This window comes from Carassius auratus, chromosome 21 (assembly GCF_003368295.1).
Source record: "Carassius auratus strain Wakin chromosome 21, ASM336829v1, whole genome shotgun sequence".
In the NCBI taxonomy this organism is placed as follows: domain Eukaryota; kingdom Metazoa; phylum Chordata; class Actinopteri; order Cypriniformes; family Cyprinidae; genus Carassius; species Carassius auratus.
The window spans coordinates 18,971,842-18,996,464 of record NC_039263.1 but is presented as its reverse complement, the minus strand read 5'-3'; the positions used below and the strand labels follow the sequence as shown (position 1 = coordinate 18,996,464).

General features: G+C 35.4%; 2 protein-coding genes across 3 annotated transcripts; both read left to right on the top strand.

Annotated features, from left to right (window-relative positions):
- Positions 1-215: 215 nt before the first annotated feature.
- snrpd3l (small nuclear ribonucleoprotein D3 polypeptide, like) lies at positions 216-1,987 on the top strand. Its single transcript, XM_026197098.1, has 4 exons — positions 216-315; positions 955-1,088; positions 1,220-1,412; positions 1,745-1,987. The coding sequence occupies exons 2-4, from the start codon at positions 963-965 to the stop codon at positions 1,810-1,812; spliced, it is 387 nt and encodes a 128-aa protein (XP_026052883.1). The 5' UTR covers positions 216-315; positions 955-962; the 3' UTR covers positions 1,813-1,987.
- A 675-nt stretch (positions 1,988-2,662) lies between these two features.
- LOC113038812 (calcium/calmodulin-dependent protein kinase kinase 2-like) lies at positions 2,663-24,466 on the top strand. 2 transcript variants are annotated; one of them, XM_026196493.1, is made up of 17 exons: positions 2,663-2,801; positions 9,091-9,712; positions 11,305-11,352; positions 12,964-13,017; positions 14,085-14,136; positions 14,286-14,419; positions 15,452-15,488; positions 15,635-15,656; positions 15,754-15,842; positions 16,733-16,932; positions 17,011-17,064; positions 17,204-17,277; positions 17,356-17,443; positions 18,285-18,416; positions 18,598-18,698; positions 20,790-20,840; positions 21,480-24,466. In XM_026196493.1, exons 2-17 carry the CDS (start codon positions 9,134-9,136, stop codon positions 21,550-21,552), a joined length of 1,788 nt encoding a protein of 595 aa, XP_026052278.1. In that variant the 5' UTR covers positions 2,663-2,801; positions 9,091-9,133; the 3' UTR covers positions 21,553-24,466. The 2 variants fall into 2 exon arrangements, with proteins under 2 accessions (XP_026052278.1, XP_026052279.1); XM_026196494.1 differs by lacking the exon at positions 20,790-20,840.
- The last annotated feature ends 157 nt before the right edge of the window (positions 24,467-24,623 follow it).

Below are 24,623 nucleotides of genomic sequence, written 5' to 3'. Positions count from 1 at the left end.
TGTAACATACTGACAATTTTTTAAACTATATTCATAACTGCTAATTGTGACGTTTAATTACAATATTAAATTGAATTACTTTTTTGGGATAGCATCCACAGTTCAATACTGCCCTCTTGTGTAATTCTGTGGTGTCTGATTCTTGTTTACTTTGAGCTGACGTTAACTTAGAAATAGGACTTCAACTCCCAAAATGCAACAGGGTTTCAGGAAAGGGCGGGGCTTCTGCTTTCAGCTGCATTGTGGGAGCCGGAAAACGCCGTAAATACTCACGTTGTTCAATCGAGTGCTTTTCTACGAACCCGCTGATACAAGGTACTGCAATGTTTTATGATACAAACCTATTATTTGTAGTCTAGCGTTTTGTCTTTCACGAAAGTATATATATATATATATATATATATATATATATATATATATATATACAGTCCTGTTGGATCTGTTCGATGCTGTAGCGGAGCAGCGTCTAATTTAAACGGTCATTGTTTGCTTGTTTTATGTATTCGACTCGTTGGATACCAATCTAGATATTCATTAGTAATATGTTAGTTTAGTTATTTAAGTCTATGTATGCTAACTTTATTAAATGCAAAAAACTGTATGGGTTTCATGACGTTCCTTTTTTGTGCTCGGATATGCAATATGCACAGAAGATGATTCTTCCTGAACGAGTGATTCTTATGAGTCGGTTCGTTTCACTGAATCAAAAGTATAAAGCGGGACCAGTGTAGTGCGATTCCCAAACGAATTGTTCTAATGAATTGGATCTTTTTAAGTGACTCGGAACATTTAAGAATTAATATTTTCCATGGACCGTATAAAAACGGGAATTTTCTCTGAACTTTCACCGCTTGTTATTTCTTTCATGTATGATTAGAAACCGTTCTAAAGTTGCTGTTAATTATATATGTGAATATATAATATACACACACAAATATATTTTTTTGTCTTCAGATTAAATCATGTCTATTGGTGTTCCCATCAAAGTCCTGCATGAAGCAGAGGGTCACATCGTGACCTGCGAGACAAACACAGGTGAAGTGTACAGAGGCAAACTGATCGAAGCAGAGGATAACATGAACTGCCAGGTACTGCTGAATCACAATTCATTCTTGATGCATTGTATCTACGTTATCCAAACATTTACTTTAAACTTAAATGTACATTTGCAGGGAGCCTTGAATAATGAAACTAACTGGGCTTGTTTTGTTTGAATCAGATGTCCAACATTACAGTGACCTATCGAGATGGCAGAGTGTCCCAGCTGGAGCAGGTATACATCCGCGGCAGCAAAATACGCTTCCTCATTCTGCCAGACATGTTGAAAAACGCCCCCATGTTGAAGAGCATGAAAAACAAAAACCAAGGTGCAGGAGCTGGAAGAGGCAAAGCAGCTATTCTCAAAGCTCAAGGTTGGACCTTTTTATAGCATCTTTGACTTTGACTATAGTAACAATGCTAGTGTTTTTCAGTGTTTGCAATGCTTTTTAGCCGCATTTTGTATAGTCCCATATTATTTTTATATTGGATTGTTGGAGGATCTGCTACATTTTAGTGCCATTAGCAATTAAAGCAGTTCACTTTAAATATCAATTCTATATAAATATTAAAAATAAAAAATAAAATTAATTTAAATGTCCTTAAAAAGCACTGAACACTGTTTGTGATTTGTTTAATCGGGATGCTGAACAAGTTAAAGCTTTTCATAAGATGAAACCACTAACTGTTTTTCCTTCCTTTGCAGTCGCAGCAAGGGGCCGAGGTCGAGGAGGGCCAGGAGGAAGGGGAAATATTTTCCAGAAACGACGATAATGTGAATCCTGTTTGTCACTGTCATTTTGTACAGGTTTTTTTTTTTTTCCTTTTTTTTTGTGGTTTGGTAAGTTTGGTGATCTTGTAATTTTGTTGAACAATTGATTGAAATCAATAGTTTGCAACAGTTATTTGAACTTTTCTCATGTAATAAAGCTGTTTAATTATATAAAAAGTCTGTTTCATCAATGCTGCTAAACCATTCCTTAATTTTATCGCATTGCATTTATAAACCGATACAAGTCTAAACAAGCTCAACACTTAAAATTTTCTTTATTTTGGTCAGATGAGAGAGAATTTTAAAGTTGGAAGAAATTTTACAAGTAGAATGTTGTGTATGATAAACATCTTCCAGTTGCTTCAGATATCACAAGATATGTTGGAGGAGGGAATCAGCTTCTCTTTACTTGTACGAAGATGTTGAAGATCATCTTGGTGCTCCAGCTGTCCAGGTTTTATGATCGAACACACTAGGACACACAAAATATTAAATTGAAAACCGTTAGATAATTTGTCAATCTTCAGCAATGGCTAAAAATGTAATTTTATTTCTTTAGGGGTAATAAATAAATGCCGTGGTTGTCTCCAAACAGGTTCCCACTGAAATCAATATCATCATTACGAAAGTTGTCTTGGCTTCGTGAAAATGGTGCTTTGGGCATTTACACGAAATTGAAACAATCGAAAGTTTAATTTTTGACTTGAGTTAGTGTCAAAATGCAGTTGAGTAACAGTAAAGGCATAAGAGTGAAGCACAGCGATGAGGTTCAATGAATCAAGCTAACGACCCCCTCCCTGCTCGTCCGTTCAACATTGGACGCAGTTCCCGTTGTGACCGCTAGATGTCGCCACTCCTCTCACATTCACTCACAGCAGAAGCACCTCCGTCCCCCGCTGTCTGCACATCATACCATATCATAAACCGCTACCATTACTGCCAGCGAGCTAACAACATACCCGTCAAAAACAGGATCTTACACACGGCCGAGGTAAGGACATACCACTGAACCAACGACTAATGTTATACCTCTATATGGCGACATGCGTGAACATGCGTGATCGCAATGATTTTATTAATCCTCGGCTGGATTTCCCAAACATCTGTTTCGTAAGAGATGCGTTAGCCAGCTTTAGCAAAATAACAACCAGCCTTAAAATTGCTCTCCAAACGGAATCTGCTCTTCGAGTCAGTGTTTAAATGAATCGTTTACAGATAACATGCATGAAATTGCGTTACATGGAAATTGTGAAGCGGGAGTCTATACACATCTAATATTCACATAAGATCAGTTTGGTTATTAGGAAGTTGGGTTGTTCTAAGAGATATGAGCATTTTTATCTTTAATAAGGTGTTTTAAAGTCACATTTCTAAGGCTTTCAGTAAGACAATGTGTCTGTGAATTGTGAAATTTATCAACTGTGATTCATGCTGGGAGAGAATTGATGATAAAAAAAGGGTTGACCGTTTTTAGTTGATGATATTACACGGTCGTGAAACTACAAAGTGATTATTATGAGGAGAACTTAATGCTGATATTTCAACAAATATACATTTTTCGATTTTCAAACATTTGCTACGCATATTCGTCTAAACAGACTTGAACCCTTTAAGATTTAAGTACTAAAAAAAGTAACAAATAGACCGTAAGTTGTCTTGATTTTTAGATAATAAATTATGCAAGGTATAGCAGATAATTTTGTATTAGAATATATATATATATATATATATATATATATATATATATATATATATATATATATATATATATATATATAAGCTTTTCAAGTTTTTATATTTAAAAACATTTTTGCTCATATTATAAATATTTATTTTTCTAATTATAGCGAGATGTTGGGCAGACTGAAGTGGTAAAAATGACTCATCTTTATGATGGAAGAAAAAAGCATTACAAAGTTACTGGTTTTGCTTATGTGTATAAATTCGGCATCATCTATTGAGTGTTAAAGTAATTTTTTCCCAGTATGCATTTGAGAGACAAAAATGGCACCTATTTTATAGAATGACCCAGTTACCAAAGAATTCAGCATCCTTAATTCATTTTCACCCTCTTTGTTTGACAGTTGACAAGTGAAACCCTTTAAAATCTCTGTCTGCGTATCAACATCTAGTAAGCTGCCTGCCTAGACAGTATTTTCAGACTTCAAAGGAACATGCAAATGGTTCTCATGTCCAAAAACACTGTCTAGGTTTTGACAGCTATTGTGTTATATTTTAATCCATATGGTTATAATGAAAGGAAATACATGCATACAAGTACATTACATGTCAGTTGTGATGGATTATTAACAAATGGTATTTTGTATCCACTGACTCGTGTTTTTTTGTTGCTTGGGTGTTTGGGTTTTAAATAGTTTGCCTTGTTTGGAGAGAGTGGCATAAGACGGTCTCTGGAGGGCTTTTCCTTGTGGAATGAGCCATTAGGGTATTATCTGATATCTAGCTGTGGGTGAGCTGGATAAAGTTTATTTATTTTTCAGGCCTCATGTACAAGAATGTGATTGAGGTTGGTGAAAGTATTTTTCATTTCTTAGTTTATGGATTGGAACATGATCAGATGCAACTAACAGCCAATGCATGGTAAATATCCTGACTTGCATGAAGTGTGGCGGACCAATTTGTTTTTAAACTGCTTTTACATTCAATATAACCTATTACGACAGAAAAGGATTTAAACTAGCCCCACAGTTTGTAAAAAAAAAAAGTATATATATGACACTTGCAACTGAAATCTATGGTAAATGGGACTTCATTGGGATAAATTTAAAAAGTAGGAGACAACATTTGTGCTCAGAAGGGTTAATTTAGGGACAGAAATGTGAGCCACTTTTAAAACCTGCTCAATATCTTGCCCCCTCACTTCCATTGACATGCCTTCTTGGCAAAGTGCTTTTCATAAAAACATAGAACATTTCAATTAGAATTACAACTTCAGTTTCTACTATAAAGCAGCTTTCTACTCATGTCTGACCTTGACGGACTGAACGGAAGAAATAAACTGAGCCCAGAAAGCGTTGAAGAACCAATTTGAGTTCCCCTTCAGTGAACAGTTCTTAAACTAACAGTTTTTTCCTTAGTGTAAATAACATTTTAATTATCCAAATCACTTTTTGTGTCTTCAAAGGGCTTATCGGATTCCCATTTTCCACAAGCTGATATGATTTTTCAGGGTCTTAATTAAAAGTCTATACATACATACATTGGTTAAATTGATCAATGGAAGAGTAAAACAACACCCTTTTTACCCTGTCAAAACAGCTCTGTTCACAGCGAGCCGTTTTGGTGCATGTCCCTTTAAATGCTAATGAGCTCTGCTCACCCCGCCCCTTTCTTCCTAGCAGTTCACTGAGACTGTAAACTTTAGCTGCATTCGTCGCAGAACTTGCTAACTAGCACATTATTAGCAAAGCCAATTTGCAAAGATTCGTAAAAAAAAATAGTACACTCACTTCTTCTGTAGGTGAAGCTGTTTCAAAAACAATTTACGCGAACATAGACGCATTTAGATAGATGTCCCAAGAAACACTTCAGTTCAAAAGACATGTAAAAAAGACATTTGCATCGATGACCCCTTTCAATGAACTACATGCCTATAAAGGACCTTTATTTTTTTAGGGTTGTATTATGTAATCGCCATGGAGAAATCGTAGTTTGAAGGTGTTTTTAAGAGCGATATTTCAACTTTGGCAGTCTGGTTTGAACTCCTTAAACGAATTTAAGACAGACAGCCCCCCGCAGGTGGTGTTGAGAGCGCTTAACTCGTTTTAGCCCAAAACTTGTCTTTCAAGTGTTAGGTACAACATGCTAGGTTAGCATTATATCAGTGTGTAGATTAATCCTGCTTCCTCTTGTCCACAGATTAGTACTTTGATTTTCCCTGTTAAAGCTAATGTTTCGAAGAATGCTGAACACTCCAGATGGTCCCATAAGGTCAATCCTCTGTGGACCCCTTTCCCTGTGGATGCCCGTGCATCTCACCATAATAAAGACAACTAGAGCGTGGAAAGTCATCTAGTGTAAGGCTGCATCTGTTTGTTTCTAGGGTAAGATTGGTTTCTTGCTGGAGTTCATCTCGACTGAAAACGGTGGGACTTTTTATACATTTGACGTTGACCTTTGTGGAAACCCTTTAACGTAAGACCCAGTTTGTTATACGTGTTGTCCGGACCGTGGGGGTCCAAGGATTGTTTGCTTGTGAGTCTGAGTCTCCATAACAAATGAGGTTTGGTAGATCGGGCACATGAAGGAGAAACACTCAGTTTGCAATCCATCAGAGATCGAAGTAGGTCACAGAAGAGTGTGGAAACTGCTCTCAGATTAAAATAGCGCAGCCTACCATTGCAGTCAGGCCACATCTTGCCTGCATCTACTGTGAATTTCCTGTTCTTGAAAAGAGGACCTGATACTCAGTTTTTTTTTGTAGATGCTTGCAAGGTACCTGTAATACTGCCCCATGAGTTTCAGATAGTTGCCTGACGCTCGGACTGGATAATGACACATCAATCCCTCTGAATTTCTGCACACTTTCATCATCCCCCCATCAGCACCTGAGCTGACAAATGGATTGGACATGCGTGGCTGCTCTGTGCTCAGCTGGGCTGTCTCTTTGTCACCGAGGTAGACAGGAAGTCACTAACGATGTCCACACCAGAGACATACCAGTGATTAAAATCTGATCTTACATTTAAACCGTCTCATTTCATCGTAAAATGTGCCTCTTCTACTCCCATATCTTAAAATAGGTGATTTATTTGGTTGTGTGCTGTTTTATTAGTCAATGTGTACTAATAATAGTGGACCATTAGTGCTGTGATGGCATCAGACGTCAATACCACGACACTTTGCTACACTGAATGATTACCTTCAGAGATTGAGCAGTAATCACTTCAACCAATAGCCTGTTTCTTCCCATTTTACCTTTTTAAATGAAGCCAGCTCTTACATACACTACCATTCAAAGGTTTGGGGCCGGTAAGATTTATTTAAACTGGGCCCTTAAATTGCTGTTAAATTGTTTAAATTTCATGATTTTAATTAATTAGAAATGCTTACATTTTTATAAAAATTATATTTAATCTTTAAAAAGGAGTCCGAAGCCATAAACCTTGGGGAAACACTGAATAAAATCGAAAAAACAGTGTTTACTTGAAATCTTACGTTTTTTATTTATTTTAAGTAACTGTGTTTATCAGTGTGCTTTCAATTTTTTTAATTAATAAATGTCAAATTTAAATATACAATTTGAGTCTCAAGATTAAGGTTAAATTGAACCTTATTTCAATTAGAAGTGTCATTATAAGTTTAATAATAAGCATAACCGTACTTTTGTGTGTTTTAAAGACGTTTAATTACAACACAGGATGTTGCACGTATCATCTTGCGTTACAATCACTTGTTTGTCACTTGTTGCCATATTAATGTCATCTAAAATCCATCAGTTATTCTCTTACTGGCTGAATCTCTCAGTAAGGTGAGGTACAGTTTTTTACATTTTACGCATAAATGTGAATAGTGCTTGCTTAACCATACAGAGGTTGTTTCTGAGATGTTCTGCTTGATTTCTAGCACATGGGTAGGTGTTTGTATTATGTTCTGGGTGATTATTATTAAGTGGTTTAATTTAAGAGCCTACCAAGTTTCTGTTATATTCTGAGTCTGTCCTCTAATGTGATTTTTGATCCAAATGGAGATTTTTGAAAATGGAGGTTATTTCCAGTATGCATGTGACTTTTTTTTCTTGTGAGAAAGTGCCAGTTTTAGCTAGATAAACTCGAATCCTCATCAGTGCGTTCTGATGTAGGGTGAAAATGAGTGTCAGGGATGTTATATCTCGGGAAATAAATGCGCGAGGGGTCAAAGATGAGGAATGCTGGGAAAAACAGGCTTTTTTCCCCCGACAGTGTTCTCGAATGAGAGAGAAAACACCGTCTTCCAGCTGTGTGGGTGTTTTGACAGGAGAACACATGGAGGCCAGGGCCCCGAGATGATATTACAGCAAAAAACATAAGTAGAGATTCGATCGCAGATCAAGAAATGTTAGGGAACGAAAGCGAGATAGAGAAGAAAAACCAAGCTGCAGTGGATCTCGGTGAATGCGGGCGATAGAAATGAGGACGCATGGAGGGGGTGGGCCAGCCCACACAAGTTCTCCTTTCTGAACCCCTCAGAGTAATGAATGTCTTTTTTTATTGTACCTGCTTATATTTCTCTCATTCTGCGAGACCCACACCTCTCCCACACACACACAGAGTCTCCAATGTTCAGAAAAGCAGCTTGCCAAAGAAACTACAGCTCTTTGCATGTAAATCAAGGCCATGAGAAACGGAGGCTCAGAGCAGAATGGAGATATGTAATCTTTCCGAACAAGCATCTTAAATTCATAAGCTTATTAGCTGTATTCACTCATTTAATCTGTACAGGTAAACCACTTTTCAGTGTAATATCAGTTCATAAAAATTACCTGATTAAGGACAAAAATGGTTGAGTATATATAGAGCAAAGGTTTTTTGAGTCAAGGGTTTGCTCTCAATTAGACTTTGTCCTAGAATCAGTGTCAGGGAAAACAAAGGAATTTTAAAATAGAGATTTTGTAGATTTTTAAAGGTATGTAAATAAGAAAGTCTTGTGTGTTGAAGTAGAGGTGTAGAGGTGTGTGTACAGTATGTGTGATTGTGTGTGTATATATATATATATATATATATATATATATATATATATATATATACACAAACCTCAGTTTAACCCACAAAATTCAATTTTATAATTTCCATACCTTTTAAAATTCTACAAAAACAACTGAATGTGCACTGACATTCTGTAAGGTGTGGTCACTCAACTTTATTTCCAGATGCAAGGTCCATTTGCCAAAAAAACAAGTAAATGCTTGTATATATCACAATAATACATGTCAGGGCTTTTTAAGAAGGCACAGACTTGTGCAAATCATGGGGGAAAAAATAGAAATGTAGTTACGATCAACTCAAAAATGTAAGAAATATTTTACATTTGTATATTTATGTAATACTTTATCTAGAACATAAATTTATAATTGGACACTAAAAACTAATGGTTTGGGATTGTATATATAGAATATTGAGTGGACAATATCAGGAAAGAACATGGAAAAAATTATAATAAAAATGTGAAGTGATCATAACGGCCGTTCCCAAATGATGCTCAAAGTAAAGGAAATGAATTGGTCAAAAGCACTGACATTCTGTATGACATTTAACATTTCCCAACTCTGTTTTTCCTGTCAGGTGTTGATGGAGGGGCTACTGAGAGGTGTTTTGGAAGGACGCTATGTTTCCCTGTGTCTCCTCCTGGCCCTCTTCTGATCCCCCTGCTGCTCTGGGCCATGCTCCGCCCATTCCCCCGGTACAGCCGCCCAATCAGCCACTGCCTGACCTGCTGCGGAGCTGTGTTGTGCTCCCTTCCCCGTCCGCGCGCCTGAGCTCTTGTACCAGTGAGATGGAGTCCATGATAGTGGTGACGGAGTACGAGCCCAGTGATGGCTCAGGGCAGGAGGAGGAGGAGGTGGAGGACATGGACAGCTCGGAAACGCCAGAGCCGGCGTCGTCAGGTCCAGTCCCGCCCTTCCGCATGGCCTCCTGTGATCTTTTATCCCACACGGTGGGCCGCCCGGAAGCGCTCTTCCCAGAACCTCAGGAGCACAGAGGTAGACTGAGCCTCTCTGACAGGAAGCTGTCGCTACAGGAACGCTCGCAGACGCTTTCATCACCTTGTGGTTCGCCGGGGCTGAACGGACGCTATATTTACCCATCGCTGCCCTACTCTCCAATCACCTCCCCTCACTCATCTCCACGCCTCCCTCGAAGACCAACCGTGGAGTCTCACCGTGTCTCCATCACAGACCTGCAGGTAGGGGGCCGGAGTTAATGACAGGTGCATCTGGAAGAGTAGGGAAGTCCCTTACATAAATACATTAATTAATTATATTTCAATGCAATTTTTTTTTTCAATTATTTATATAACATGTATTACATGAATTATTAATTTAAATTCATTAATAATTACACAATAAATCTAAATATTAAATATAAAAAATATATATTATATGGCTTTGACGCTAGAAACTTCTCTTTGTCATCACTACATTTTAAATGATATTGACGGGAAATAACATATAGAATTAATATAAATATATTTTTATTATTAATGTAATTCTTAATATCTAAATTATTAATAGCAATTAATTTATTTACACACACACACACACATATATATATACATATAGACAGTAGATAGTTTATAATAAATGTTTTGTGTAATATAAAATTTACATTACAAAATGCTTGTGTATATATATCAGTATAAAATATTTGAACTCTAAATTGTGACATTTGTAAAAGAATATTTTGTATTATTTATATAATATTCTATATCAGAATTTTTTATATCAATTAGTTATTATTTACATTATACACCGTAAATATTGTATAATAAATCAATTGTGTAGTATAAAATTCACATTATACTATATTTTGAATGATGTAGGCTTGTAATAGTGGCCTGAAGCCTTGTAAATTTCTTGGAAATAAATTATAGAAAAGTTTTATAGAAAAATATTATAAAATATTTATTTAACATTTAAATTATTCATATAAATCTAGTTGTCTCTATATTTTAAATTATGTAGGGCTGTAAATGAAATGGGGAAAAGTCTAATTATGCTCATCTAATGTTGCAGTTTTTTAAGAATATGTTTTTATTATTTATATAGTATTTAACATTTAAATAATTAGTAATATCAATTAATGTATATCTAGTTATTAAATATGACATATTAAATACTAATATGTATAAGATAATTTATAAAATAGAGAATTTGATCTTTCTGAGCTCTGTATTAGAGGTGGGCAATTTCTGGAAGGACTAAAACCCAACATCATCTATTTTGACACAACTCGACTGTCTGAACAACACAATGGTTACCAACAATTATATAATTACACCCAAAAAAAGACTATGTGATGCTGTGGCCTGAGATAATTTGAGCTGCTTGTGTGAGAACTGATATTGTCTTTGAGAAGAACGTTTCCTTTTCTTCATTCTCTGCACTGGCTTCAAGTCTGCAAGCTTGAGAGGGTATGTAAGGTAAGGTAAGGTTACAGACAGGAGCAATTACCTTTCTCTAAATGGCGCTTGTCAAGAGAAAGTTCCCCTATAGATGCTTCTTCTTTTCATCAGGACATGAAATCAGCGAGAAATGTGTGTAGCTTTAGCTTGTGTTTTAATGAACACTTATTTAGTTTTAGTGAACTATAAGAACCCTGGCTTGTAGTTGTCCTTCCGCTAATGCCTTTGATTCTTTGAACCTGGAATGTTACAAGCATCATTCTTGATGAGAGAATCAAGTTAGCATGTGCTGTGATCTTTGGTCACACAGGCTGAAGTAGTGACTACAGTTCCAGTGTCATTGATCAATATTATGTGTTTCTTTATCTCAAAAGGACTGCGTGCAGCTCAACCAGTACAAGCTGAAAGATGAGATCGGAAAGGTATGTCTATTTTGCATTTATTATTTATACAGAGATCATTTCCTGCTGAGCCTGGGATGAATGAACACTCTGCTGAAAGATTAATTGAGCTGTTTTCCTTATTTCAGAACAAACAAACGTCTCACATATTTGGTATGGTGAAAATATGAAAAGTAACAATACACGTATTGAGGCATATTGGTCATTATTATAACATTAGCCACATGAAATGATCACACTTTTCTTTGTCTTGGAAAATAAGTAAATAAATACACATGAAAAATAAATTCAAGTTTAAACATTTGGGGTCAGTAAAATGTTAAAATGTTTTAAAAAAAAGAAGTTTTTTCTGCTCACCAAGGCTGCATGACTGTTTTTAAAAATACAGTAAAAACTGCAAAAATATGGAATATTATTGCAATTTAAAATAGTGGTTTTCTATTTGAATGTATTTTGAAGTGACACCGAATGAGCATTTGAAAATTATTTATTTGCACACTGAAGACTGGAGTAATGATTAAAATGATGCTCATTTGGTGCCCAGGAAACATTTCTTAAGCAATGTTTAGTGTGCTATATTAAATCTGTTAGTGGATACAGTGAAAAAAAAATTGTTTATAAAATCATAACTGCCTTTACTGTCACTTTTGATCAATCCAAGCATCCTTGCAGAATAAAAGTATCTATAAAATAATCATATAATCATATAGTTAAAAAATTAAACTTTTAAACTCTAGTGAATATGAGAATAAAAAATATTTATACTAGAGATAACTATGTAGGAAATATAAATAGAAAAGAAAGATGTAAGAAAAATCCATATTTGACCACAGAATGTTGCTGTTGACAATTCAGAATCAGTTTTGCAGAGACAATACATTAGTTTTATATTTATTATAAATATTTTTTTCCTTTTCCTTTTCTTATGTAATTTCATAGTATATTAATTTTGTGACACCATAGGATAGATGAAAGTTTCATAATTAAAACAGAAAGAATTACACCTTTACAAAAGTACCAGGCATCATCTTTATGCTATGTTACACAGTATTTTGAAGAGTTCTTTGTGAACCATGTGTACCATAGTATTACCACAGTACTTTTCTCTAAGAAGAGTACATAAAAGCGCATGTAATGAAAGTTACATTTATAAACAATTATAAAACAGAGTATACAGGGTAATGCAGTAAAGTAAGTGAAAGGAGCATTGAGGTGTTTTCACTGTTGCTGTTCCACTAAGCTTCATCTCTATTCGAGGGCATGGAAAACTGTCAGTTTGGATGGGGAGATTCCTGCTCTTCTCTCATCTCTGTGTCTGAGGGTCGGATTCCCTGCTGGAACGGCAATCTGCTCTCCCAGCTGGGACCTGTGTGTGTGTGTGTGTGTGGGTTTGAGAGAGATAGAGACAGAACAGAAGTGGAATTATGCCTTTCTATGGCGATCATCATGATGCCGGCTGTTGCATACTGGCTTGATTTGGTTTACATGTTCTTCAGTTAATCAAACGCACAACAAAAGGCCTCTTTAGCCTCCTGTTTTCCACCGTTTTTGCATGTTACTGAGTGTGTTTGTATTGCAGTTTGATCCATTTACAAGTTGTCATGACTGACGCACCTTGTTTTCTTGATAAAGGGCTCCTACGGAGTTGTCAAGCTGGCGTACAATGAAGACGACAACACTTACTATGTGAGTGACTGACGCAACACACTCTCATGACCTTGCACATGTATATACACACTTCATGTTTGAAGAGTAAAGAGCTAACATCCTAGTGTTATCAGTAATCATTCAATTATAATTGACTAGTTGAGGTCATCTTCAGCAGCCATCGAGAAGGTCCTCCTAATGGGTTCAAAAATCATTAATCAATCAATCAAATGCATTATAGCACTAGTGCATCAAAACAAAGAGCAAAGCATACAAGAGAGAATGATGGGAAATGTAGAATTGCTATTTACTAACTTTACTAACTTTAATTAGTAAATATCCTATTCTTGTTTATTAGTAGTAGTATTAATATTATTATTAGTAGTAATAGGTGGTATTAACTTGTATAATAATAATAATAATATATTGCTCTAATATTTTGATGTTAACTTAATTTGGATATCTGATTATAATTTTTTCTTTAATTAAATGTATTATTATTTGTTGCTTATTTTTATCTTTTTTTGTGCAGTACTCTTCACACAGAACTGGTTTCTTGAATATACAGTACACTATGGCATCAAAATATAGAAGACAGATAAACTGATAGATAGATAGACTGATGGATAGACAGATATACTGATAGATAGATAGACTGATGGATAGACAGATATACTGATAGATAGATAGATAGATAGATAGATAGATAGATAGATAACTATAATAATAATATGTTGCTGTAACATTAAAATAAATTTTAACAGAAAATTGCTCAATCAAATTAGTATTATTATTATAATAATAATAAATTGCTATAATATTTAAAAAAAATATTGGGATTTGATATATAATTTTAATTTGAATATTAAATAAAATATCTTGAAAATGATGATTATGCACATGCTGTAATAACAACAACAACAACAATTATTATATTGTTGTAATATTGCTATAAATGTTAACTTAAAATTTTAGCAAAACAATATCATCCTAATTTTTGGGGCATTTGTAGTCCTCACTCAGTACTGGTTGTAGAATGGGGCATATGTCACCCAGCACCAGTAATGACACTGGAAATCTGCTCTCACTCTCACTGCTCTCCACAGGCCATGAAAGTGCTGTCCAAGAAACGACTGATGAGGCAGGCTGGGTTCCCGCGTAAGTGTCTACTTTAAAGCAGATGGAGCGCTCAGCGGGGTTTATTATTGTGTGTGTGTGTATGAGGTTGGGGGCACAGTTTCATCAGTTAGCAGAATGCCCAATACTTCGGCCTTTTACATGATTTCCTCTTGTGCTGGTTTAAACAGGCAGACCTCCTCCTCGTGGGGCAAAATTGGCCCCTGAGGGCCCCCCTCAGCCCAAAGGGCCTCTGGAGCGTGTTTACCAGGAGATAGCCATCCTCAAGAAGCTTGATCACCCTAACGTGGTTAAGCTTGTGGAGGTGGGTGCTTGTATTATCAATATGCAAACAGAAGTGTAATTTGTTCACCACTAGTGCCACCAAGTGGAATAAAAAAAAATTATAATTACTATTTTCAAACAGGTTTCCTATTGTATGGAAAAGAAAGTCCACATTTAAATCTATTAAACATTTAAATCTATTTAAATCTATTAAATAGGGAAAATTACACGCCACATAATAAATTTAACATTGATTAAAACTTACTTGTGAGGATTATAAATAGAGTTTCTTAAATGTTGTACACTTAAAAAAAATAAATAATAATAATTAAATGTGTAATTTGTGCACCACCAAGTAGAATAAAAAAATGATGGCTATTTTCACCATTTAAACAGAAAGTTTATCTATAAATGTATTGAACTGGGAGGGGGGAATGTATTTTAACCTTGAAAAAATTACAAGCATCATTTTAAATTTGACATGAATAAAAAAGCCAGTGAGGAATAGAAGTTTCTTAAATATTGTACACTGCAAAAATAAGTAAACAAAGCGCTATCTGTATTTTTACTTTATTTTCCAGTACAAATGTACTATAGTATAAAGATAAATAAATTTTTAAGCAAAATGACATTAAATATTCAAATAAAAAATAGTAATTAATTAAATACTATTTTTAAGTATAAATCTAACAATATTTAGTGTGGTTAATGCTGAAAACAAAACCAAAAAAAAAGAGTTGATTTTAGGATGTCTAGAAATATTTTTACTGGAAAGTAAGACAAATACTGATAACGAAAATAATTATTTGCAGTGTACTGATATTTACTGGGCAGTTAGTATTTAGCCAATAAAAACACTGAAAAATGTTTTTCCCTACAAAAAAGTCAACAAAACTGTAATAAATAGATGTTAATGCATGTTAATTTTAATGCAGTTTATCATATTGAATGGCCTGAATATCTATCTGTCAAACCCTTATTCTCATTTACATCAAATCAAATATGGCATAATATAAGGTCTATGCCGACTGGTTTCATTCCCTTTCTAAATCGCTTTGGTTTTTTTGTGCAGGTGCTGGATGATCCAAGTGAGGACCATCTGTACATGGGTAAGTCTGGCCAGATACTCATCCTGTTGGCAGATGCTACAGACTTGCACATGCACAATTTATTCTACTTTTCTGTGCTAAATGTATGTGAAATCGGAGAAGGTAATGCACAACAGTTTAACTCTGTTTCCTGTGTGCTTTCACAGTTTTCGAGCTTGTCAAACGAGGGTGAGTAAGCATGTTATTTCTGTTTGTAGCGCCGGCCCATGCTGTGCTAGTGTCACTCTGCTAGAGAAACTGTGTCTCATTCCCCATGTGTTTGCAGAGCAGTGATGGAGGTTCCTACTGATAAGCCCCTGGATGAGGACCAGGCACGCTTCTACTTCCAGGACTTGCTGAGAGGAATTGAGTATTGTGAGTGCGGGAATTTAGCTAATCAATATTCATGATTGTTGCTAATACATCCAGATAAAAGGACAAGGTACCTTTTCATGGCCTCACGCCATTGGCTTGGCTCTGGATAGTCTAATGGATTCAAACTTTTAGACTAAAGTCTTGTCAGCAAATCTGATTCTGGACATCTACCTACATAGCAGTGTTATTTTATTATCATTTATATTCTGTTATAGGATTTAGCTTTTATTTTTATATTTTCAGTATAATGTCTAGTCCACATTTCTAATTCTATCCAAGAACTGGCCAGTTAGCAGTGTTATTTTAGTATTATTTATACATTATTATTTATTTATATACTTTATATGAATATTAGTATGTTATTATTATATTTTTATAGTATTACTATATAGTAGTATGTTCAGTTTACATTTCATTAGTTTTATTTATTTAGATTTTTTTTTTTTATATTGTTTTATTTTTTTTATTTTTTTATATAGTTTTATTTCAGTTTTAAATTTGCTAGTAATTTTGGCAATTAAACTTCTTTTATTTCAGTTGTTTGGCAATACGTTTTTAATTTTCATTTAGGTTTTTCATGTAATATTTATATATTATTTTATTTCAGCTTTATATCTATCAATTAACAACTTTTTAAATACGTTTAGTTAATACGTAGTTAATAGATAACAGTACAGGACAGGAAGAAGCCATCTGAATGACATTTAAAGTACATGTGTGTACCTATTCTCTTGGAAACAGCATAAAATAGCCTTTAGATTTCAGAAAGTTCTTACAATTTTTATCTGTAATATACCTCATAATATCAGACTAGATGCAGTTCTTCTTGATAGTCATCAAAATGCAATGAGTGATGATTAAAAGTGAAGGCAACTATTCATCCTCAACAGTACATTACCAGAAAATCATTCATCGGGACATCAAGCCTTCCAACCTGCTTGTGGGGGAAGATGGCCATGTTAAAATTGCCGACTTTGGGGTCAGTAACCAGTTTGAGGGAGCAGACGCCCTCCTAACCAGCACAGTTGGGACGCCAGCGTTTCTCGCCCCAGAGACCCTCTCAGAGACCCGCAAGAACTTCTCTGGAAAGGTTAAAAACTCTGTGCTAATGTCCTGTCAGTCTTTCTGTCAAACTGGATTTAATCAGGCTACCATCGTGTTTTTATAGGCTCTGGATGTGTGGGCGATGGGAGTCACCTTATACTGTTTCATCTTTGGAGTGGTACGCCCTGTTTTGACCTTCATATATATCATGAAATATGCACTGTAAACAGTAACAATTCAGCAAAACTATTTTAAAAAAAGTGTATAAAATGAATTCTTTTTGTTGTGGGGTTTGACTTTATTTCCTCTCTCTACAGTGTCCGTTTATGGATGAGCGTATTTTGAGCCTCCATCAGAAGATCAAGACCCAACCGGTGGAGCTTCCTGAGAAGTGAGTGAGATTTCTCTTGAGTCGGAAAGACCTTCCCCTTCCTGATGTTCTGACACTGGTTTCTGTCCCACTTAACAGCGCGGACATATCAGATGACTTAAAAGACCTTCTGTTTAAAATGTTGGACAAGAATCCTGAAACCAGAATCACCGTCCCTCAAATCAAGGTGAGTGTGACACTTTTTATTTCCCTGATGACGCCACATTCAAGTTCGACAAAGTGCTTGTAATAAAGTACAACAATACACTAGCCCTCTTTTATGATTGGTCAGAAAAATAAACAGTTTTGGCTATTGGATGATGTTTGGTTGTTTTTAATTTTTATGAAACCATACATACTACCATTCAAAATGTTGGTGTCAGTAAGATTTAGATGATGGTTTTTGAAAAAATATCTTGTTTGCTCATCGAAGCTCCATTTATTAAAAAATACAGGAAAAACAATAATATTGCGAAATACCATTACAATTTATAATAACTTGTTTTATTTTAATGTACTTTAAAATGTATTTTATTCCTATGATGGCAAAGCTGAATTTTTAGCCGCTATTACTCCAGCCTTCAGTGTCACATGATCCTTCAGAAATCATTCTAATATGCTTATAATGAAATCAGATGCTTAATATATACATTTTTAAAACTGTGATGAGTGGGAAGTTTAAAAAATATTTTGTAAAAAATATACTATATTTTTTTTTCTTCCACTTTTGAATATTTACTTCCACTTTTGATCAACTTAATGCATTTGTGCTAAATAGAAGTAATAATTTATTTCAAGAGAAAATTTTTACTGACCCCAAATTGTTTGTACATGGTCGTGTATTTTTTCTTATGTTATAATTAGCCTCCTTACTTCAAATGGACCAAAAATAAAACCGGTCCTTATTCTTAAAAGATGATTTCAAAGCACTTCCTGTGTGAATATAGGACACACCAGCTGCCTAGACACAGTCTTGAGTTAATTAATGATATCAAAGCAGGACTTCTGTTCCGTTGTTGTTGTTGTAGGTGCACCCATGGGTGACGCGGCACGGCGCTGAGCCCCTCCCACCCGAGGACGACAACTGCTGCAGCCTGATAGAAGTGACAGAGGAGGAGGTGGAAAACTCTGTCAAGCACATCCCCAGCCTGGCCACCGTGGTGAGATTGCAAGCCCCTGGTGGCCTATTTAGACAACCCTAATTCTGTTTTTATGAATACACATAATGTATTCAATGCTAATAACCTCATCAAATGAATACACATATTAATGACCCACACAGATTACAGCCCAATGCCTGTTTTTGGAGTTCTTATTCTTGCTGCATGCTCTCTGCCACAGATCTTGGTTAGGACTATGCTGCGCAAGCGTTCCTTTGGGAACCCGTTTGACTGGGGCCGCAGGGAAGACAGGAGTCCCGCTGCACAAGGACACCCGCTATCGTAAGTCTTCCTCATTAGGGACGGGCTATATCTGAAACAAACTTCCTGAACTTCTAGAACATAGAGCTCTGGTTTCAGTGGTCACTGACACTTAGAAATGGTTTGCCTAGTTTGCTTGACAGTAATTTAATTAATTTAACTACACTAGGTTATACTGTAAGGATAGAGCTTAAGTGTATTTTCAGGGCAAATAGAGCTTAATGTCTATGCAACATTTCGCCTTCCTGGTAAAATAATTTCGACTAGTTTCTGTCCTTTTGTTAATACTTTTAAAAAGATTTTGGTTCCAAATAAATGTATCACACTTTCACAGCTCAACTGTTTTCAGTATTGATAATAAGAAGAAATTTTTCTTGTGCAGCAAATCAGCATATTAGATGCATACTGATTTCTGAAGGATCATGTGACACTGCAAACATTTTAAAATATATTAAAATAGAAAACGGCTCTTTTAAATTGCAATATCTCTCATATGTTACAGTTCTTTATATTTTTTTGACTAAATAAAATGTGTTATTTAAAGCGATACTCCATCCCAGAATGAAAAACTTGTCACTTAATCCCAAACACGTAAAAGCTTTGTTAGTCTTCGGAACACAATGTAAGATATTTTGGAAGAAAACCGGGAGGCTTTTTACTGACCCATAGACTGCCAAGTTAGGTACACTGTGTTCCGAACACAAATTAAGCTTTTACGAGTTTGGAACAACATAAGTGATTAATGACAAAATGTTCATTTTGGGGTGGAGTATCCCTTTAACCTCTTAAGTTGTCTAAATTATCTTTTTGAGATAAGACTACATTTCTTGGTGAATTAACTCTTTGTGTGCGTCAAACAGTTTGTTCGGGTGAAGTTTAATCCAATGATTTGCTAAAATAACTAAAATTCTAATAAAATGCATTATGAAGCCCAAGCTAACCGATTAGCCTGCTAAGCTAAAATACTTTACTCAGGATGTTAAAGGCCTTGTAAAAGGCATACCGTATTTTCCGGACTATAAGTCGCACTTTTTTTCATAGTTTGGCTGGTCCTGTGACTTATAGTCAGGTGCGACTTATTTATCAAAATTAATTTGACATGAACAGAGAGAAATTAACTAACAGAAAACATTACCGTCTCCAGCCAGGAGAGGGCTCTGCTCCTTGCTCCTGTAGACTACACTAAGCAGCATAGAGCGCCCTCTCGTGGCTGTAGACGGTAATGTTTTCTCTTGATTCTTGGATCTAAATAAATGCGACTTATATATGTTTTTTTCCTCATCATGACGTATTTTTGGACTGATGCGTCTTATACTCAGGTGCGACTTATAGTCCGAAAAATACGTAAATGTAAATGACTTAATGAACTTACTTAAAAAGTAATGTTCTATATAATAAGAGTGTGTGTAATATGAATGAAATCCAGACGTACTACATCTGCCAGGTTGTCATTGCTGTCGTTGCTTCACTGCCATTCACAAATCCTCTGCAGGTGCCTCATGGGATATTAAAGTGATCATATACACTGGAAGTAGTAGGTTATTTGGGTACTTTTCACATAATGTCTAACGAATGCTGTGAATTCAGACATCACTTACTGTTTCTCGTCTACTACATAGTGGGAAAGTATGCATATTTGAACAAAGCTATAGTCGTACAGTGCTTTGCTAGGTTGATGATAACTACCTAGCAAAGTAACGATATCTTATAATAATAGCTTTGCTAAGATTGTTAAAGGGATAGTTTACCCAGAAATAAAAAGTCTTACCTTACTTAGCCATTGACTTCCATAGTATTCTCAATTGCTTCCATTCTTCCATTCTTCAAGACACCTTCTTTTGTATTCAACAGAAGAAAGCAATTCATCCAAGTCTGGAATAAGTAGAAGTTTCTTTTTTGAGTGAACTATCCCTTTAACCTACTTTTTTGTTGATTTTCAGAAACCAAGGGACAAGCATAAATTATTTTCTGTGGTAATCGTTAGCATATCTGAGTTCTATTTAGCATGAAATATTCCTTTAAGGCTCTTGTTTAGTCATGATTTCAGGAATATTTGATAGAAACGTTCCGATTTAAGAATTCTCACGTATCCGCATCTCTCCTGCCGTCTAGAAAAGGGAGAGCAGGGAGTTTGAAATACTGCCGAAATCTCAGTACCCCCAGGTAAAGCTCCGCTAGCCCGTTAGCGCTCCACCTATGTCCTGTTCACTCTCCTCCACCTATATTATATGTAGGAGATAATGGTCATGCCCATTTTGAATGATCTGCACTTAAAAGGAATGGTGTGGTGTTTTTTTAGCATGCTCAGAACTGTCATTCAGATGGCTTAAAGAATATCAAGCTTCTCCGTTTGTGTTTTCCTACCTAATAAACAGCATATTTTGCATGTAATATTTAACAGATAAAGCAAGTTCATGTATGTCCTGTAAGTTCATGGGCAGCTCAGGATGATGTTTTCCGGGTCCTTCTGTATCTGCATGGCCCTCATGCATAATGTCAGCAACAAAAAAGGAGAGGAGCATCCTGATTGGTTTGTTGGACTTGGTGCATTTTGCATGTGGTGGCCTTCCCAGTACAACCCCTCGCAAAAACATCAGTCACTCTCATGTGCCTCCTTCCAACCCGAGCATATGACTGATGGGCGATGCCATGTACCAACACCCCCCCCCACCCGCGCTGACTTACATTCCCCGCTACCTAACAATTCTAGCCGCATTTAACAACAGTCTGCATTACCATAGACAGGTTGACACGCCTGGAATGTTTGGTTATTTTAAACCTCCACGTTTGTCTGTTTCCTAGGAAACAAGAGAGCGAGGAAGGCGTGCGGAGCATGGACCTGCCCTTCGTGGGCGAGGATGAAGTTCTTTCCTGATAGTTGTGGGCGTTCGGCTCGGGCGAAAGGCACAAGGATGGGGCTGTTGTGGCTGCCGGAAGGCCAGGATATGGACCTGGGGTTAGGGCGTGGATAGGATGATGGAAGGAAGAAGCTCGTGTTGGATTGTTAATGTGGAGGATGCCCACCCACTCATGCATGCATTTGTACAGTCCACAGCAGCATGCACTGTATCTGTCTGCCCAGGTCTCTGCTGTCTCTCAGGACCTGTTTTCCGTGTGCGCGTGTTTCTACTCTCCTCTCCGGCACGGAGACTCTGCTTTACTCCTCTACTTCCGTTAGGGGGCGCCACCGCGAGGCTAATCCTGTTTTATACAGTCTATGGGCTAAACTGAATTTATTAGGGAAATATTTACAATTTCTTAGGTTTGTCCATCACTCATTACTTAGAGATATGCTGCTTTGTGGCAGTTTTACAGATCTTATAGATTATTAGAACTGAATTTAAACACAATAAAATCTATTTATCTCAGACTTTCATCAGAAATTAATTTATTCTCAAAAATAAATACAAAAATCTCGAAAATCAGATTTGTTTGGTTTAAATAAAATAATTAAATATATATGAATAAAAATCAAGGCAAATAAAATAATAAATAGCCTTTGGACATTTACGGGCAATGACCTTTAAATAGTCTTGTATGATGTATATTTCTTTCTTGTCTATCGCTCATTAATTTGAGAGACGATTTGACAATGATAAAAGAAAAAAATGTTTAACTTAAAAATCTTGGAAATCAGGTTTATTTAAATAAATTATACAGAAGTTAACGCATGAAATAAATAGCTTTAAATACTTAAAATTCTTCAAAATTGATGACGGTTACATCTAAAATGTACTTATGAGAAGAAATTTATAATTTCTCCATGTTTTTCCATCACTGATTGATTAGAGAGACTTCATTTATAGTTTTACAGATCTCATTAGATTATTAGAACTGAATTTAAAAATGAATGAAAAATAAATAAATAAATAATAATAATAAAAGACTTTCATCAGGTATTTCAATTGAAATTCTCAAAATCACGTTTGTTTGAGTAAAATAAAAAAAAACTATTTTTCAATTAAAATTTGAAATAAAAATTTGCAGTCGGGATATATGTATAATTTTAGTAAGTAAAATACTTCAGGATGTCATTTAGGGAAAATGCACACAAGTCAAGTTTGTATATGTGGGGTTATTTATATATAAAATCACACAACTGTCTCTCTTTTTTTTTTTTTTTAATAACAAAGCCCAAAACCAAGAGATGAGAGAGTTACATAGCATGTTTTTGAATAGTAGGTTGATTATTTAGGGAACGAATAACCTTTAGGGAATGCCACAATAGGCTTTGTGACCGTTCTTCTTCTAGTATGTAACATGACCCTTTTAACCATGAAGCTAACTTACTGTAATTTCACTTCCCTTTCCTGTGTAGAATTAACAAAATGCCATGTAGTAGTGCATTTCCTTCTTCGTCATGGCCAGAGTGAGTTTGTTATCGGCATTTCTATACAGGACGCATACTCTATGAAGTTCTTAAGGAAATACAATAACTTTGTGCAATCTATGCATGACTTTTCACTTAAGGAATCAATGTTTGTCAGTCTGTTTTGACACAGATGTATGCCTTACATTTTCATACTCATAACTGTAGCATAGATCATCAGTACATGTGTAGAGTTTTTTGGTACGATAGAATTGTAGATAAAGTAGAATTGGGAATTGTAGACAAGCTGTTCTACACAGTGTAGAATTATAGTAACTCGCTTAAGCTTTAAGTTTTAAAGTTAGCAAAAATAGTCCAAAGCCCTGTTGAGATTTTCTCAATGTGCACTATAAGGTCATGTATCTCCCGTGTTGAATTTTTTTCTATGATTGTTTGTTTGTTTGCTCTATTTAGCTGTGGTTTCAAAATGTCGAAGTGATGGTGCTTTTCCACCACTGCAATGAATAACATAGTTCATGCTTCCATGTATCAGGGGAGTCTTTTCTGCACAAGTAGGTTGAATGTATGTTGTTGGTTTACCTTGTAACTCTACAAGTCAACTTTCTACCTTTTTTTTTTTTTTCATTTTTTTTTTCCTGCATGTTAAACTCTGCTGTATTTTATAGCACTTGTTTCCTGTGATTTTCTTTCTCTATCTTTAAGATTTCTCATTTGAATCTTTTGTGTAGGTACTATTACTATGCAAAAGAAATCTCACATTGTGGTGCAGTTCTGGACTGTGTAATCAGTCGGTTGGTCTCTTGTGTATGTTGGATGTTGATTATTGAAGGAATCTTGTAATATTGACTTAAATATGCATGTGCACCGACGGAAGCTGGTTACACAATATCACTATTGTGTATGTAAGTGGACATTTTAACAGATTTTGATGACCTTTAAATAATATATTCAGGGCCAGAGAAACACCGTTCCCCTTTTAAAAATTATTATTACTTATATATATTCTGAATAGAATTTAGATGATAAATATTTAGCAAAGGCCTCCATAACCATGTTTTCGTCTTCTGAACACTCAAAACTATGAGTTAAATTCACTATAGATGAAATCAAAGACAGCTTCCTATGACATTGCAAACGGTAGGTGTATTGTATATTAAAGGGAATGCTGTACTGTATATTTATAACCTCTTACTATCATTCCTCACTGTTTCTGCCCAGTATTTCTTGAAGGGCTAGAGTAAACGTTTGCATCCATCTCACACTAGCGACTGCATTTGAGCACTGTTGAGAGGGCTGTTTACAGGGATGTTACATAAATGCATGCCGTCACAATCACGCAATTCCATTCAGCATGTTTTTAAAGCATGTTTGAGATCTTTACATCATCCTCTGATCTCATTGCTGATCATTCTATATATTGTATCCAGTTGATTATTTGAATAAATTAAAGTTGCCTTTACTTTTGTTTCATTTGTATTTATGTATTATTAATAGCAGTAGCATGTAAAGTTGTAATAGTATTGTTTTGACATGGTTAAATACCTTCAAGTCTCTGCAATATTGTAACATTTGCTCTTAACATTTATCTTGGTAGTCATTAAAATTAGAAATAGTAT